The sequence below is a fragment of the Gastrolobium bilobum genome, unplaced genomic scaffold (genome assembly GCF_033153095.1).
Source record: "Gastrolobium bilobum isolate Gb01-03AN ecotype WA unplaced genomic scaffold, APGP_CSIRO_Gbil_v1 utg10696, whole genome shotgun sequence".
Taxonomy (NCBI): Eukaryota; Viridiplantae; Streptophyta; class Magnoliopsida; order Fabales; family Fabaceae; genus Gastrolobium; species Gastrolobium bilobum.
In genome coordinates, this window is record NW_026899284.1 from 739,436 (window position 1) to 757,924 (window position 18,489).

Below are 18,489 nucleotides of genomic sequence, written 5' to 3' on the forward strand. Positions count from 1 at the left end.
TTTTCAAATACCTTCCTTATATTTTCTTTTCCCTTCTACTTTTATTTCACAAAAGTCAAAGTTTTTTATACTGCTGTGACTTTTTTTTGTTCTCTTTCTTTGAATTAATTTTATTCACTTTCTTGAAAATAAAATCTGAGAAAGTAATTATAAATTAGTCAATGTTAACTCCTCGAAACACATTAGAACCCCGATAGGTGCCAAAAAAAGAAAGGACGGGCAAAAAGAAGAAAGGGGAATTGCAACATGTTACTTTCCCTCTGCAAGACTAGAGGACAGAGTAATCGCGATCATATTTCTAGAACAGCCTAAACAAGTCCTCCAAAGAAAAGTAGAAGATAATCTGAAAAATTCCATTGGTGTTAAAGACTAAACAGTATAAATTTTCAAATTACCACAAAAGTTACACTCAAGAACATTAGATGGTGCATCATCTTTAGGAGGCAGAGGAGCCATAGTGCCTGCACAATTCTTCCTGTCACAAACATATTTGGAAAGGAAACGTACGTGTGGCAGATCATTGTTCCCTCCTTGTTTTTGACCATCATGCCAATTCTTTTCAATCTTGCACCTATCACAATCACAAGTGAACCCATAATCCTCCATCAAGATCCTTTTCCGAGTAGAATAATCCCTAGCCTGTTGATCCTGAAATAGCTTATGCAAACCTCTCTTCCAACAGGAACATCCTGAATCATCCTGATTACAATGTCAGTGTTGTGTTCATCCCCAGGATCACTAGTATCTACATAATCAAACCTGCATGCATTGGGAATACAGTCATGGTTATAAAAGGTAGCTTTTGGATAAATAGCATATGCCTTGATAGATCTTTGAGGACCATTTGGGGAATAAGGATCCATTAAGCAAAAGGAATTGAGCCTGTCCTTTGCAAGAAGTTGGGCTGTGAGTTCAACAGAAATCTGGCTATGGGGTGGTAAGAGGGGTGAGATTAGAGAATGAAGGAACTGAGCAGCATCAACTATGGCAGCATCTGGAGTACCATGGAGAGAAAGCAAAGTATGCAGATCAGAAGAGGAGTGAAGGGCAAGGTTGTAAGCAGCAACAATGAAACGAGCTTGGACTTGTCTTTCGTGGGGTTGTTGAACTAGTTCTGAATGCAGAAGAGACAATGCTTGGCATGACCATGAAGAGTGTGAGGATTTGAGTGCAATAGAGAGGCACTTCTGGCTGCAGAAATGGAAGTGGGAACAAGAAAGGCATGGAACTGAGGGTGATGATAGTATGATTCTGAAGCAGTGGTCACAGTAAGAGAAGGATGAAGAAAAAGAAGAAGAGAAGAGAGGAGAAGCAGAGTAGATAATGAGAGGGGATTCTCTGAGGATTACTTGTCCAGCCTTAAGAGGTTGTGCTGCAACTAAACCTCTTCCTTTGCCATCAATATGCTCCATCCTCAAGAGAGAGCTTGAACCAGCCATGAATGTGGGTGTGTATACTGCACAAGTTTCAAGTTCATCTATAGTAGCTTGATGTGATTACTTGACAAAGTGGTGATGGGTATGAGAAGATACACGTGTTTTCAAGCTGAATGCAGAGTTAGCGCTTGTAGAGAAATAATGTAGAGCTAATATATGAAGAAACAAAAATTATACATGAACATTAATATTATTGTTAATATAAAAAAAAGAATAATGTTAGAGAATAAATTTATCTCCTACACACATAAAATTATGTTATATATTTTTTCTCTCTCTCTTTTTCTCACATAGTTCCACATAAATCTCACACCCTTTTATATATATGAAGAAAATAAAAGTATCTCCTATAATATGAGAAATATTAATCACAAACAAAAAGGTTTACATACATTTAATTATTTAAAAAAGTAAAATTTATGTTACTGTATAGAGAATAATAATTCACCATTTGACGCCAATCCTTTACATAATTTGATTATTTTCTTCAATTTTTTATGGGTTTTATTATTCTCTTTTTACAGAAGATAGTTATTTTATGTTGTACAAAGAAAATGAGTGGGTTCCACCATTGCATAAAAAAAAGAAAAAGAAAAAGTTGATGTACGAAAATTGAAGTGAAATAACATGAGAGAAATTACCTTATGTGAAAGAAGAGTAATATTTTTCTTTTTTTGTATGCTTACATGTTATCATGTTACTGTTTACGTGTAAGCAAGGCACAGCTTGATTTTAGTGAGAATGATAAGATATGATCTCCTTTGCTAATAATTCAATTCTATTATAATTTGCAAATTTCGATTTTAGAAAAAGCAGCAATTATTTTTCATTTCTAAAAGAGCTTAATTAGGCTTACATTTTAAGAGATAATTTCATTTTTAATACATATAAAAATATGGGTTTAATTTTTATTGCAGTTACTGCAGATAAATTATCTGAATTAAGCTCAATACGACGTCGTTTTGGGTCCAAAATCATAGTATTTTTGTAATTTTAATTTATTTTAGGGTTATATTAGTCTTTATAATATTTTTTAATCTTTCAAGGGGAAGGATATTGTGACAACCAAATTGTGTTACTACCAAGTGACTACCAATTAATCTCACTGTTAGATCGATTATGTTGATCCAATGGTTATATTTATTTTCATCTTTGTATGGTTATGATTTCTCATATTTAAAGTGAAAGCATTAAATATGGGAAATCATAACCATACAAAGGTGGAAATAAATATAAAGTATTAAATTTGGAAAATCGTGACCATACAAAGATGAAAATAAATATAACCGTTGGATCAACATAATCGATCTAACGGTGAGATTAATTGGTAGCCACTTGGTAGTAACACAACTTGGTTGTCACAATATCCTTCCCCATCTTTCAATATCAAAACGACGTCATTTTGAAAGTAAATGCAAATAACTTATCTGCAGTAACTGCAGAAATATTTTTCTATAAAAATATATGAAACCTATTTTCTTGATTCCATATACTTTAATGTGTACGTAGAAGATAAATTCTATACTCCATGTATAAGAAACATCAAACCCTTTCTAAAATTATAATTAAGTCCATTTGAAATATAAAATTATATTTAAATCTAGTTATTGTTTTTAGTTAAATATGTTGTTCGCATATGGAAATAAGTTTGAAATGTGTAAACTATAAATTCATAAGTATGTCTTATAAAGCTCGAAGTACCGACACGTCAATTTCTCTCAAAAATATGTGTTAGACATGTGTCCGACATATTTCGACACACGATTAATTTTTGGAACACGTTAACTATAATTTAATCAGAATTTGATCGTGTCAGACACGATCAAATGACATTATCGTAAAAAAGTTATAATTTAAATTTTTTTAAAATATATTAATAAAATTATAATTTTTTAAAAAATAAAAAGTATTTAATAAAAACTTGAAAAAAAAAACTTCACCAGACCCATTTTGTTCATAGCACTGCTCTCTTTATTCCTTCTTCGCTCTGCCTTTGCTGTCGCCGATTCCTTCTGGTAATGGGTAAGTGCTCTGATCTCTCTTTCTCTCTCATCTCATGTGATATATACATATATATATATCTCATCCCTTTTTTTCTTCTATTTGAAGTGGGTGATGAGGGCTATGTTGGGGAATTTGTAAATAAGGCCCTGAATAATGTGTGTGTGGAATATCATTATTTAAGTTAAAAATTTTGCTTTTGGAATTCATATCTTTGCACCTACGAAGTAATTGATATCCTTGCCTTAAGACATGCTTGGTTTAGCTGAAAATAAGTAGGTAGAAAATACGGTAGTGAAAAGTTTTGGAAAAAAATAAATATTTGTTGTTGTTGCTTTTAGCGATGAAATTATGGGGTGTTGAAAAATGAAGTGCAACATAGTTTCACTCCAACCTCAAAATTCTCAGTTTCTCCTTAATATTAAGAAATGGAGTTGAAAGTATATTTTCAATTATTCACCCATTTCCACCGTCTAACAAGCAAAGCCAAAATTAAAATCTTCAATTCCACTCAATTTTCATTTCTTATTTTTCATCTTGCCTATTGAGCATACCCTTATATTTTGTGGTCTTAATGTAGGTATTACTTTATTCGTGAATATTACCTTTACCTTAATTTGTGTCTGTTCGTCAAATGCCTACATATTGCTTATAATTTTGGTGTATGGGTGAGGTTTTATAATGCTATTATAATAGTTCATTGTGGTTGATAATACTTTTACTGTTCTGAGCTCAAGGTGATCAACCTAGAGTTAATGTCGACAACATCTTAGAAGAAAGTTTCCAAATTACAAATGTTATTATGGAACCGTTTGTATCTTAGGATTTAGATTGTTAATATCGTGAGTACTGAGTAGTCTATACTCTATATTCTATGAATGTTTTATTATTTTTACTTTATATTTATATTATATAATTTAAATATTTGATTGATTAAATGATTTTTATGGGCTACTATATAAATTAAATGTAAATTATATTATATTTATTAAAAATATTATTTAATATCAAAATACGTATTAACATATAATTTAATATTTTAAAAGTTATTGTATTATCATATCGTGTTCCGTATTTTATGTGGACGGTGGTGCAACATAATTATAAAAGAATCTTCCATTATGTTCTTGTTGCAAATATTTTTTGTTGTCCAAGACCACCTAATAATCAGTGCTCCCTCTCATAACATCAATTTTTTCTTTTCATTTTTATCTCTTCTATTTTCCCTCTTTTTCAACTTTATCTTTTTATTTACACTAACTTACCACGTAAAAAATGATGATCCCGAACCACGATAAATAATCTCGTTCTTTGGGGCCTGTTTGGATCTAAGACGAATAGGAAATGTACATGTGGAATTGACCTGTCTGTGAATAAAGATAAGAGGAAATATCACCTCATACTTCGCGTGCGATTAACATTTATTAGAATTAATATTTTTTATTATTAAATTTATGTGTGGGTAGAAATTTTAGAATACATTAAAGTTAGGGATTCACTAATCTACACTAATAGGAGAGAGTATCTTCTATTATTCTCATAATGATATAATGAGATTCACATAATTATAAAATAAAAAAAGAGAATATTTTTTTGGGTCCATAATAAAAAATACGGTCCCCACTTTAGTCTTTTACAAAAAAAAATTAGTCGATTAGTTTATATGAAATTCAAAGTGAACCTATTTTAGTCCTTTTTTTTGGGACTAATATGGGTTTTTTTTTGAGTTTGAGGTACCATGATTTCAACTAAATGGGTTCACTTTGAATTTGTTAGGAATCTCGAAACTAATTTATTTTTGGAAGGGACTAAAATGAAAATCGTATTTTTTGTTAAGGACCAAAAAGAGTATTTACTCGTAAAAAAATAAAAATAAAAATCTTAAAATATTGTAAGAAAATGGACTACTCTTCTGTGCCTGAAAAAGTAATTTTTCCCTTAAAGTTATTAGCAATTTAGCACTTCCTGTTGTCTATTCATGTTTTACGGTAATTATACATTTAAAAAGTTTCTTAGAGGATAATTGTAGTTTCCCCACCGTCCTTTGATGTTTTTTCAAAAGTAACGGTATTTATATAATTTTATTTATATGTATTTATTTTTAGTGCGATTATGTATTTAATTCCTCCGTTTCTAAAATTTATATTAAACTCAAATAAAGTTAAATATATAATTTATGAATATTTTTTAAAATATTTAAATACACTAATTTATTGTACAAAGTATTAGGCCTTTATCATATGCAAATGATCCATATTCCATAGACCTCGAGAATAATATAATAAGTATTTGAACTTGAATATGTAATTTTATATAAATAAGAAAGTTTTCATATTTCATATTTAAAAAAAAAAAAAGGAAAAATAAGAATCATGTTGACAATTCTCTTGTAATGCTATAGAGACAATAAGTGTGGAGTTCACCATATATTAAAAAAAAAAAAATGCAGCACAAATATCGATATATGTGTAGAAAAATACGTCTCCCTCTAAAGATAGCAAAATACGTCGCCGTTTATGCCATTTTCTAAACTTAAGCACAATACGTCGCCGTTTAAAGATAGCAAAATGCAGCACAGGAATGGTGGGGAAGGTAGATATCCTTTTACAACCTTATCTTTTGGAACAGCTCTTAGCATCATCTCACTCCTATGTCTTAAGTCGCAAGTCCTAAGTTGCTCCTTTCTCTTACTCAAAAACAGCCTCAACTATCATGTCTGATTGAGCCATCAACACCATCAACATAACGTAATGGCCGTAACTGCAAGCACATTTTTCAATCCACAATTTCTTCACACGGTTCTCTCTCTTTCTCTAACCCCGTGTCTTGTAATAGTACTACACAGGACTTAAATTCTGCTTCATAACTGTAGAATTGTCTTGTCTGATTTTCTGTCTGCGATTCTAATTTCGAAATTATTTACTGCAGCGAGTTAGGAATAATATATGGACTTATTTCAATGGAAATGTGAAGTCTCAGTTCCCAATTCATAAATCAGAATTTCATCATCGGATTCACTTCTCACACCTTGCACCTATACATGCAACCTTGAAGGGCCCCAAGGGGTTTGGACCTTCCCCAAAGAAAATGAAGAAGACTAAGAAGCTGAGAAAGGATTATGCAGAAGATAAACAAGAAGAAGATGAAGAAGAAGAAGAGGAAGAGGAAGAAGAGGTTGATCGAGGAGTTATTCCGGAAGTAGTGACCAACAGGATGATAAGCAGAATGGGATTCTCCGTGGGGATTCCACTAGGTATTGGGCTTTTGTTCTTCCCATTCTTTTACTACCTTAAGGTTGGTTTGAAAATTGATGTGCCCACTTGGGTGCCCTTCATTGTGTCCTTCTTCTTCTTTGGGTCTGCTCTCTTGGGAGTGAGTTATGGGATCGTGTCCTCCAGTTGGGACCCACTGAGAGAAGGGTCCCTTTTGGGTTGGAATGAAGCCCAAAAGAATTGGCCTGTTTTTTGGCAATCCCTTAGGGGTGAATCTCGGAAGAATTAGCCCATTGTTCATCCTTTTAGTCTTTTCGTTTTTCCCCCTCTATATTATAACTTGTCTTAAAATTATTTTGATTTATAGCTTCTGTTGTTAAGTTTCTAGAGAAGCATATTTTGTCTCTAAATACAAAAAATGTGTTATGCTGGTCTTCAAAATGTAGGTTTCTAATGAAGCAATTTCAATATTTTAAAACTTTAAGGTATTTTTAATGAAGCAAGTTCAATATTTTAATCAAATTGGAAATAAGAGTTGGCTTTGCTGTATCAGTTGGAACTTATTCAAGAGATTGGTGATTAATTAGTGCAAGGTGGAGAGGAAAACACGTGCGCTTCTACACCTGAACTTGCATTTTCATTTTATTTTATTTAAAGGACGGTTTAAATCTTGTCTGCGCAAAGAGAACCATTATAAAAAATAAAGTGGCTTGTTGAACGTTTTCCTCTTTGTTCAAAAGAATCGTTCATGTACATATTTTTCTCTTTTTCTCTGTTATCCTTTTTTATTTTCTATTTTTTTCACCTTTACTAACACTCTTATCCTGATCATGAAGATTCAAAACAAGCTGAATATTCACATTACCCCTATTTAATTTAAATTCCCTCCATGTCCAACCCTCCCCCACAAGACAAATTAGCGTGAAATATAATAGTTTATCTGAAAGCTTCTCTCCATCTAGGCAAACCTTTTTCTTTCTTTCCCCCTCAAATTTATAAAAACTCGAATCATGCAATAGGCGTAATTCATCCTCCTTTTATGATCAATCTATCCACTTGCAATGAGATTAAAATCCATTTTGTATTAAATAGAGTCTTTAATCCTTAATCATTAGATTGTTCCCTTTCGAATAAGCAATTCCTCCCTACTTTAGCTGTTGCTTTAGCTATACTTGTTAAGGGACCACATAATTAGTTTGTATTTGGAATGCTAAGATTATACGAGATTGCCTGATGTCAGATATGAGAATCCATTTCTATAAAACTCCAAGATTCCCTGGTTTGAATTTACAACATGCATGAGGGCAAAAAAATTAAATATTATTATTTTAAAAAATAATTATGAATATATAGTTGTTTTAAAACTATTTATGAATCTATTACACTCATTTACGTCCAAATTACGCGTGAAGTTAGACGTGACTTACAAGGCATTCACGTCTAATTTAGACGTGACTCGTTTGATGTTGACACGTGGCACAAAAAAATCAACTTATGAACCGTGAAACTTTGAAAAGCCATAACTTTTAACTCAGGTATCCAAATCAGGTAATATTTTTTTGATTTCACAATTTTTTTTGAGATTTACGGAATGACACTTTATTTGACATATTTTATCTCTTACAAACACAGTTCAAATTTGCAATAATAATATTATAAGAGCATTTAAACCTAGAAGCCTCTGAGTTCTGAGTTTGTGATTCAATATAAAAAAATAAATAAAGATTTGGTTTGTAATTTAAATTCAAAAAATTTTAAAAAATATTATTAATAAGGAAAACAAAATAAAGATTTGATTTGTGATTTAAACTTAAAAATCAATTTGAAAAATGTGTATTAATAAAGAAAATAATTAAATAAATATTCTAAATCTCTAAGGAAGAAGTATTTTATTTTTGAAAACCATTCAGAGGCTATAAGCTTCCAACGAATCCATCCATAAAGACATGGCATTGTTTCGTATAAGAGACGTTTCCGAACTTCAGAGTTCAGGACTCGATTTCAGGTTTAGTTTTCTTTTCTTATACCTATTAGTCTTTTTTTATTTTTTTTAAATGTATTTACTTTTTTCTCTCTTAGGCATACATAATTTAAATGGCTTTAAAGAAAAAAAGTAAAACAGAAGGATGTAACTTACAATATTATTCTTAAATTATTTTTTATTATATTTCTGTATCTTACGATTCGATATGATTCACGATATGAAAAATCGGCCAAACGATACACGATATGTATTGCGATTCAATAACCTTGTACACTATTTTTTTTTCAAACACTTGGCAGAGTATATATTTTAATATGACATTAAGTATCCTTATTTATAGATGGACTAATCCACTTTGGTGCCATCTTTAATTTCAGACCGCGACTTAAATGATAAAGTCCCTATTCACAGTGATAAGAATACAACCCATAGGATAAGTATAGAGAGGTTCTAGTAGGCAGAAGACTCTGTTTGGTGTTGATTCGCAAAGAACTCGGAGGTATCTGGGTTTAAACACTCGTATAATACTATTGTTGCAAATTTGAATTGTGTTTGTGAGAGATAAAATATGTCAAATGACATGTCATTGCGTAGATCTCGAAAAGTTACGTGGAATAAAAAAAATTACCTGATTCAGATACTCGAGTCAAAAGTTATGGCCTTCTGAAGTTTTACGTTTAAACTGTTAATTTTTTGTTTCACGTGTCAACATCAGATGAGTCACGCCTAAATTAGGCGTGAATGCGTGAGTCACGGCAAAAAAATTTAAATATTGCATTTTTAATAAATAATTACGAATAAGTTGTTGTTTCGAATCTATTTACAGATCAATTGCACTTATTCACGCCCAAATTAGGCGTGAATAAAATTAGGCGTGAATTGTCTAGTGTTGACACATGGCACAAAAAGTTAATAGTTTAACCGTAAAACTTCATAAGGCCATAGCTTTTGACTCGGGTATTCAAATCAGGTAATTCTTATTTTGATTCCACATAACTTTTCGAGATCTACGCAATGACATCTCATTAGATATATTTTATTTCTCACAAACAAAGTTCAAATTTGCAATAATGGTAGTATAAGATGGCACCAAAGTAGATTAGTCCATCTAAAGTTTGAAAAAGTCTGTGATACAAAGCAAATGCTGAGTCTTTATGGCTGGATTCGTTGGAAGCTTATGAATGATTTTCAAAAATAAAATTTTTCTTCCTTAAAGATTTAAAATATTTATTTAATTATTTTCTTTAATAATAGAGATCTTTCAAATTGGTTTTTGAGTTTAAATCACAAATCAAATCATTATTTTATTTTTTTATTAATAATAATTTTTTAATTTAAATCACAAACCAAATCTTTATTTATTTTTTATATTAAAAATTAAAAATTGATTTTTTAATTTAAATCATAAATCAAATCTTTATTATTATTTTATATTAAATCACAAATGCAGAACTGAGAGACTTATGTTTAAATGCTCTTATAATATCATTATTGCAAATTTGAATTATTTTTGTGAGAGATAAAATATGTCAAATGAGGTGTCATTGTGTAGATCTCGAAAAATTTTGTGGAATCAATTTTTTTTTACCTGATTTGGATACCCGAGTCAAAAGTCATGGCTTTTCAAAATTTTACCGTTCGTAAGTTGATTTTTTTGTGCCACGTGTCAACACCATATGAGTCACGCCTAATTTGGACTTGAATGAGTGCAATAAATCCGTAAATAGTTTCGAAACAACTATTATGTATTCATAATTATTTATTAAAATAATAATATTTTATTTTTTTTGCCCGTGAGTCATGCCTAACTTACGTGAATGATCATCTCCAATTTGGAAATGAATAAATACAGTGTATTCGTAATTAGGTTCAAAACAATAATTTATTAATAATAATTTATTAAAAAAACAAGATTTTAATTTTTTTTTCCTGATATACGGAGTTAGAAAAAAGTTGCATACTCCAGCTACTTAAGCATGCTTCTAAGTAGGAGTACAGGACGTACGGATATATAAAAAAGCTTCAATAAACAGTATTTGCACGAGGTGGGCCATTTTGTCTCTTCTTTTAACACAGGGTAAGTAATGATTTTATCTGAAACAAGAAATCAAAAGAAACACAAAATAACCAAAGTAATCAGAACTAAACATTGGAAATGGGGAAAGAAAGACTTGGGGATTCAGGATTGAGATTTTATAGATTTACTTTGGACACAACACTGCTGAATGGGGAGCTTCATCATCTCTTTCCAAGTACAATATTTTATATCTGCTTCTACCTGTTCTTGTTCACTAGAGAAAAACAGAACATTCCTAACGTTAAAAGTGGTATAATGTACACCATGTTTTCATGTCCTCTCAACCTTTCATGGGATTTTATAATTTGACTTTGACAAGCTTGATGAAACGTATGGATGGATTCTAAGGCTTTTAATATTGCAAGATTAGGATGAAGGGAGGAAATGGCTTTGGACCTTTACTAGCTTTCTTCCTAAACAAGACCCGATAAAAACCTCATTAGCTAAAGCATGACACCTCAGACTGATGGTGACACGTGGAGCACCATTTTCAGAAAATTGTGGCTTGCTGGTAGTCTACGGTGAGAAATACAAAAAAGCTACTGTAGCATTTTTTTTTTTAATTAATCCAATCTTAATTATATCTCGAGTTGATTTTTTTGGATATCCGGACAAGTTTTGATTTTTTGAATTGATTACAGGACTAATTTAGAGTGTGATTTAGAGTGTGGTGCGGATCAGGAATAAAAATATTTAAACTGTTTCTAAAAGTGACATGTGAAAATCGAATCGAGATATTTTTCTTTTCACTTATTTAATTTACTTGCTACTAACTTAACTATTTAATTTACTTAACTTAATTTAATTTAAACTACTATTGTTTACTATTGCAGCATTTTTATATTGAATTTACTTGCTACTTCAAGTATTCTTTGCTAAAAGAGAGAGTTAGCCCAAGGAATAAAGTTCAAAGGACAAAAACAAATAGTGGGTTAAAGGTAAAGTGTAACACCCCGTATATATCCGGTTTGTTATCATATCATCGTATTAAGTCACGTTTAATTTAAAAATGCGGAATATCTTTTTCTTTTCAATTATGACGTCATTATCATTAGCCAAGTTGACTTACTTAATTCATTTCATAAAACATCGCCTATATGTAAATTGCAAAAGACAGCTAACTAAAATACCTCAATATATAAATATTATAAATGTGTCTCTAGTCACGGAACTACCACACGTAGATCAGACAACCCTGATAGTTTATACAACTCAAGCTAAAAGTACTAACATCAATGTGGCATGGACAAACCTCATGCTCACCAAATAAGGCAACAAAGTCCACAAAAGAGTCTCAACTCAAATATCAATATAAGGACAGAAAACATAAACAACATACAATATCCAGTCATGTCAGCATACAACATATATAATCAGCTAAGCTCCGGCCTCCTACCGCCAGAGGTCTCAACCCCTGCATTACCTGAACCTGAAATATGTGCCCCAAACGTGGGGTGAGATCTCTAAAAAGAAATCTCAGTAAGACAATGGGTCCTCAAGGATCTTCCACCCCAAGCTCACTTACACGTGCAATATAAGTTCAAAAGCATTTAACAGTATAAGAAGAGCTTGTTTGTTGTTGTTTATTTTGTTCTATTATCCATTCAGAACCAATGACATGTATTGATATGGTTCTTTTATTCTCTATATGTCATTCCCATTCTTAACTGTTGATAGACACTCTTTCATTCTCTGGAATCTAACCATAAATGTTTTCTTGTTTTGTTGTTGTTCAAGATAAGAAGAGCTTTGTAGCGAAGATGTTTCAGTGCATGATCCCGTGTGCCAAGCCAACCGTCGTTGATGGGGATGAAGAAGCCCGTGGGAATGGCATGCCGAACACAAAAGAAGCCGTCAAGGGTCTGACTTCGCAGGTCCTTAATACCCTCCCTCTCTCTTTCTCTCTCTTCATCTACAAACATTGCTTTTTCAGCTTCTTTTTCCATCTTGGTAAAACAAACAAAATCAAACCCAGTGGGGTCCACACTTGGAATCTTTAACCTCCACGTAGACCAACATATAGCCTACATACACCCACTCACATGATGTTTTTTTATATAAAATATACATCATACGGATGCCTCGTTATCTAGGCGGGGATTGTTTTGGTTTAGGATGACGTAACTCTGTGTGTGTTGTGTTTTGTCCACTTTTTTGTGTACAAGGATGGTCCACTTCCTCTCACGGATTGGATTGGTCCATTTATTGGTTTATTTATATGCATGAGGTGGTTCCGTGGTTCTGACCTGACGTGACTATCATGATCAACCAATCAAGCCGGTCCTAATCCCTTTGTTCTTTCTATAGTTATAAATTAGGGAACCAACTTGTCAAGTGGGTTCTTACTACTCTTCTCTTTTTAGCCAATTATAATTGCACATGAGATTATTCACTTACCATCATTATACTATTTTTCAAAAGTTTTCTATTATGTGTCGATGCAAATTATATGATTTAGTGTGACAGGAAAGTATATAGTTGGTGTGGCCAGGTATGGATTGCATTTATGGCAGAAACATGTTTATATTTATAAGCAACTATTTGTTTTTACACCATTACTCCATTATCCACGAGCCTTTTTATTTTGCTTCCTTTATATTTGCTTATTAGTTTACCTTCTTCTTCATGCTCTTCCTTCTTTCTTATGATGCCTCACCTAACTATTTCGAACCAAATGTTTCTAAATTGTGTGAAAAATTGGACAAGTAATATTTGGATAGATATTACTGGAGATTTCTACAAATAGAAAATGCTTTCCATTGGGGGTACATAGTTGATAGTAGGATATATACATATATAGACTTTCACGTTCAAGGATGTTGTTGTCATCCACTTGCATGAATTCTCTACCAAGTACATTCTCCACTAGCCCAACTGTAAAGGTATTGTATGATGCTTTGAAAATGACCTAAGCCTGAAACCTTAAGACTCCATGGTATGTATTAATTGTATGGTACATGATTAAAACTTTTAAATGCATTGATGCTAATTTGAATTTTTATTCTGCATATGCAGATTAAGGATCTGGCGCTGAAGCTTTCAGGGAAGAAAATCAAAGCTGGCACCTTCGAGAGCATCAAGTATGACACCGTTTTTGAAGGGGGGTTCCACACGGCTACATTGGTGGTGGAAGCGCAAGTTCAACCCCTGCTTTGGACTACACAAACCCCAATCAATCCCTAATTGGTAACACCACCCCTGGAGGGCGTCAACCTCAACCACCAGCTGGTAGTGTAGCGTTGGTGGACGTGACTGGATCGAACGAGTGGATAGCACAGATGGAGCCAGATGTTCACATCACCGTTGTGTCTCTTCCTACTGGGGGCAATGATCTCAAAAGGATTCGCTTCTCGTATGTATAATATGTCCCAAGTTTTGAAAATATATGTTGTACCTTAGAGACCTTCATATATATATATATATATATATGAGAATTTTAGTTGTTGAAAATAATAATAATTAATTATCATGTAGTAATAAATTCTTACAATACTTGACATTTAAATTTGAAGCCGAGACATGTTTGATATGTCGCGAGCCCAGAGGTGGTGGGCTGAGAATTACGGCAGGATCAGGGAGCTTCTTAATATCCAGACTTTAAATCAACATGTTTTCAACACTTCTGCAAGGTCTGATGATGATGAGGTAATCTACAAATTTTACACACATATGATGTTGTTAAAAGTTAAGACTATTTCATCGACCTTGTTATTTTTCATGATACTTAAATTCATGTTTATCACTATATCGTGAGAAGAGGTTGACATAAATAAGAGCTCTCTATTGGATTCTCGAGATTCATTCATGTACGTTACTATTGCCTTTGAACAGAACTCGGGGGAATCTGAACAAGATATCCCAATGGCTTCAATGCTGAACATAGATTCGACTCCGGGGAATTTCCATGCACCCGCTGGGAATATGGGGTATTTCCATGGTGGGATATCAAGGGCTAACAACCCTACTGACAATGACATGGATGCTGAATGGGTTGAGTATGACGATCCTGGAGTGTCAATCACTGTGGAGAGGTCAGCTAATGGGACCAGGAAAATTCGCCGTATCAAATTCAGGTAATATAAAATGCATATCAAAAACATGTTCCTTATTTTTTTTCCTTCACAATTAGATGGTCGTAGGAGCATGTTCTTTAGTGAAATTAGGAAATGGTAAAATCCTATATTGCATGTAACATGTTGCCAAATTTCATTTAAAAATTTATTTAAAAGATTAGTGGGTTTTTATTTGACTCTCTGTTAACTCTGTCTGTAGCCGGGAAATTTTTGATGCAGATGCAGCTAAGGATTGGTGGCTGCGCAACAGGGTTCGAGTTCATGCTCAGTATATGTGAAGCCTTGTTGCTGTGAAGAAAAGTGGATGTTCTAAACTGCTGAAATTTTCAACTTTTCTTTCCTAGACATTGTTATCTTCTTCTTGTTGTTGTTCACTCCGGTATATAGAGTGTAGTCTTGGTGATGATCTCTTAATATGTTATAGTTGGTACTGTTTCGTAAGTTTAAGTTTGTGGTGTCTCTATTTACTCCAATTACTGTAGGGTATATTTATATCTATTTGTCGCCGTTGTTGCTGTTGATTTATCTTTGGTTGAACATTTGGTAAGTTTGGTTATTTAAGACCAACTTGCTCTTTTATAATATATATTTTCCTTGTGTGGTTTATCAGCGCAAGCTTGTGAAAACCCTATCTGTTGATGCTTATGTATATGCCGAGTGTTGAGCAGTATTCTTGGCTGGTTATAATACCAAGAAGAGGATACGAAATACGATTTAATAAAAGTTCAATGATAAAACACTAGTTTTAACATGAACACCTATGCTATGCTTGAAATTGTAGCATTAATGTTCTTCATGAGTGGAACTGAAGAAAAATGAATTGAAACAAGTAGACTTCTTCTTCCTGGTTCCTTAGAAGACTGCCGCAACATCTACCTTATCACTCACTCGCCTACCTTCTTCTTCTTTCATCTACCTTATCACTTGCTCGCCTATCTTCTTCTTCTTCTTCTCCTCCTCCTCCTCCTCCTCCTTCTTCTCCTTCTCCTCCTCCTCCTTCTTGTTCTCCTCCTCCTCCTTCTCCTCCTCCTCCTCCTCCTTAGAAGACTGCCGCAACATCTACCTTATGATTCACTTGCCCTTGAAGCTCCATAAAATATTTTTACATGTGGAGGGTAATTAAGCCCGAAAACTCCATCAACAAATGGATATACGTATTTTCTTCCTGGTTCTTAGAAAACTGTCGCAACATCTACCTTATCACTCACTCGCCCTTCAAGCTCCATCAGAGTTTAACATGATCCACCTCATGAATATAGGCATCTCCTACTACGTGTCTTTTTTCTGGTCTTACAATATCTGCAATGTTCATTTTTTTAGAAACAAAAAGATTTATTTTCTTCGCGTGGGCACAGTTTGGTAAAGTTTTGATCCATACCCTAGGAGAACGTTGGTTCAAACCCTAATGTGAGGACTTTGTTGATGAGTGATATATAATCACTTTCAAAAATCTTGAAAAGAGGATTGATGTGGACTTTATTGATGAATAATATGTAATCTTTTCCCTAAATCCTTATAAATCCTTCTTAAAACTTAAAAAATATATTTTAGACATAATAAACATTATAAATAAAGGGAGGGTTATATTTACCATCAGGTAAGTTTACCACCTTTACAACTAATTTCACACTGTTAGATTAGAATTAAATTTAACGGTTCATAATTATCTCTTATAATCCTATTTTTTTCTCTCACATTCTCTTTCAGTCTCTCTCTAGGTTTCCAGCCCCTCTCTCTCTATGTTTGCACCATTACCTCAAGTAATTTAGAAAATTGGGGAAGAGAAATATAAAGATGCAATTTTACTTCAGATGTGCTCATGCCCATCTTGTATGTTTTTTTTTTGTGGTCATCATTTGATGCGGAGATACTCTAAAGGAAATAATGAAACAAAAATCAAATATGGAGTAATGTTCATAACTCAATTTCTTCTCCGATGTGTATATATTCATTTTGTCAATTACCTTCCTTCTTATATTGAAACAGACAGAAGAATTATGTAGAATGAAAATCATATGCCTAAATAGAACATTTTGAATGCAAAATACAATGAAATAAGATGGATAAAAATTTGTTATCTATTAATTGCTAAAATACACACAATTGTCCTTATAAGGGGTAATTATGAGTCGTTAGATTTAATTCTAATCTAATGATGATGAGATTGGTTGTAAAGGTGATAAACTTACTTGGTGGTAAGTATAACCCTCCCCTATAAAAAATATTACTTCGTTTAACTTGTGATATCAGTGTAGCCAGACGCCAGTGGCAGACCTGTTTGGTCGCCCATGTCCGCACTTGCGGACATGAATCCATGGATTTTTTTTTTAAACATAGTAGTAAAGCATGATTTGGTTAGATTAGGCTTTGCTTGGATATATAATGAGGGATGGAATGGAAATGAATGGAGTACGGTGGGATGGAATGGGATGCCATATATTTTATTGGATATTTTATGATGCCATATAAAAAATCAACTTGATTAAAAAAAAAAAGGTGTTGGGAATAATTTTTTATGTTAAGTTGAAGCTTTTTTCTTTTCTTATTTATGTTATTTGCTTTTTAATACATTTAAAATTTTCTTTAAATTTTTTTTTTTGGGGCAGTACGAACATAAATAATAATTTTTGGTCCCACCACTGACTGCAGCCCTATTTGCATTAAATATTTAAAAAAAATAAAAAGATTGTTCACTCTATGAGAAAAACATATCCTTTTTAAAATGTCATGATTTTGAATAAATTTGAATAGTCTTATTTTTTTTTTCACGTGTTTCTTTTTTAATGTTACAAGAGAAAGGCATAAAAATAACTATAATAAAACCTGTCAATTATTCATTTAAAATTTATAAAACTTAGTTTTGTGTCCTAAATTCGATTTGAATAGATAAAAAGGTGGCACTGTACTTTAAACAAAGCACAACTATCAATTAACAAAATCACAACAATAATAATACGATAGACCAAGATACGTATGCATAATCTGTTTTTCGAATTATGCCCTAGTAGTGTACATGACTAGGGATGGGCATGGGTCGACCCGAACCGGTTTTTTTAAAGAACCGAACTGAACCGATTTAAACCGGTTCGGTTCTGTGAACCGAATTTTAAAAAAAAAATCAAAGCGGTTCGGTTCGGTTTAAAACTGGTTCGAACTGGTTTTAAACCGGTTCGACCCGAACCGCTTGTGAACTGGTTTCAAACCGGTTTCGAACTAGAACCATTTCTGAACCGGTTTCGAACTATCTTTTGAACCGATTTAAAACCACTTTTCGAACCGGTTTTATGGAAGATTTTTTTTTTTTTTTTTATTCTTGGCAATGTTACTTTCATCATAGTCATAGATCAATATAAAAGGACGTGATAGGATTCAAGGTTCAGTATATATCCATTGTGGATGTAACATTTATCTAATTTGCTATAATTTTTCCATACCCTGTAATTCCTTCCATCGGTTTCTTACTAGAACCAGTTCTGAGCAACACAAATTCAGCGTTTAATTTTCCATTTAAGTCTATCTGTATAATTGGAACCTAACAGCATGCTTCCATTGAGCTTATTGCTGGATAAATCCATGTAGAATAGGTTTTGAAAATTTCCAAAACCGTTGGGTATTTTCGTATAGGAGAAAAAAAGAATAACACTATTTGTGTATTAGTTTATAATAATTTGTACATTGCAGGAAACATCAGCCTTTTCTATATCAT

The 18,489-nt window shown here is 32.6% G+C and overlaps 1 protein-coding gene and 2 pseudogenes across 1 annotated transcript; 2 read left to right on the top strand and 1 right to left on the bottom strand.

Moving 5' to 3' along the window:
• Positions 1–369: 369 nt before the first annotated feature.
• LOC133289173 (histone-lysine N-methyltransferase ASHR2-like) lies at positions 370–1,439 on the bottom strand (annotated as a pseudogene).
• Positions 1,440–6,019: 4,580 nt separating this feature from the next.
• LOC133289208 (protein PAM68, chloroplastic) lies at positions 6,020–7,105 on the top strand. The gene is made up of 2 exons (XM_061487099.1): positions 6,020–6,235; positions 6,366–7,105. Exons 1-2 carry the CDS (start codon positions 6,188–6,190, stop codon positions 6,936–6,938), a joined length of 621 nt encoding a protein of 206 aa, XP_061343083.1. The 5' UTR covers positions 6,020–6,187; the 3' UTR covers positions 6,939–7,105.
• A 5,365-nt stretch (positions 7,106–12,470) lies between these two features.
• On the top strand, positions 12,471–15,447 carry LOC133289174 (protein BREVIS RADIX-like; annotated as a pseudogene).
• Positions 15,448–18,489: the final 3,042 nt, after the last annotated feature.

Coding starts and splice junctions, on each gene's coding strand:
- LOC133289208 (XM_061487099.1), top strand. CDS start 6,188: ATGGCCGTAACTGCAAGCACATTTTTCAATCCACAATTTCTTCACACG. Junction 6,236..6,365: donor ATCCACAATTTCTTCACACG/GTTCTCTCTCTT, acceptor TATTTACTGCAG/CGAGTTAGGAATAATATATG.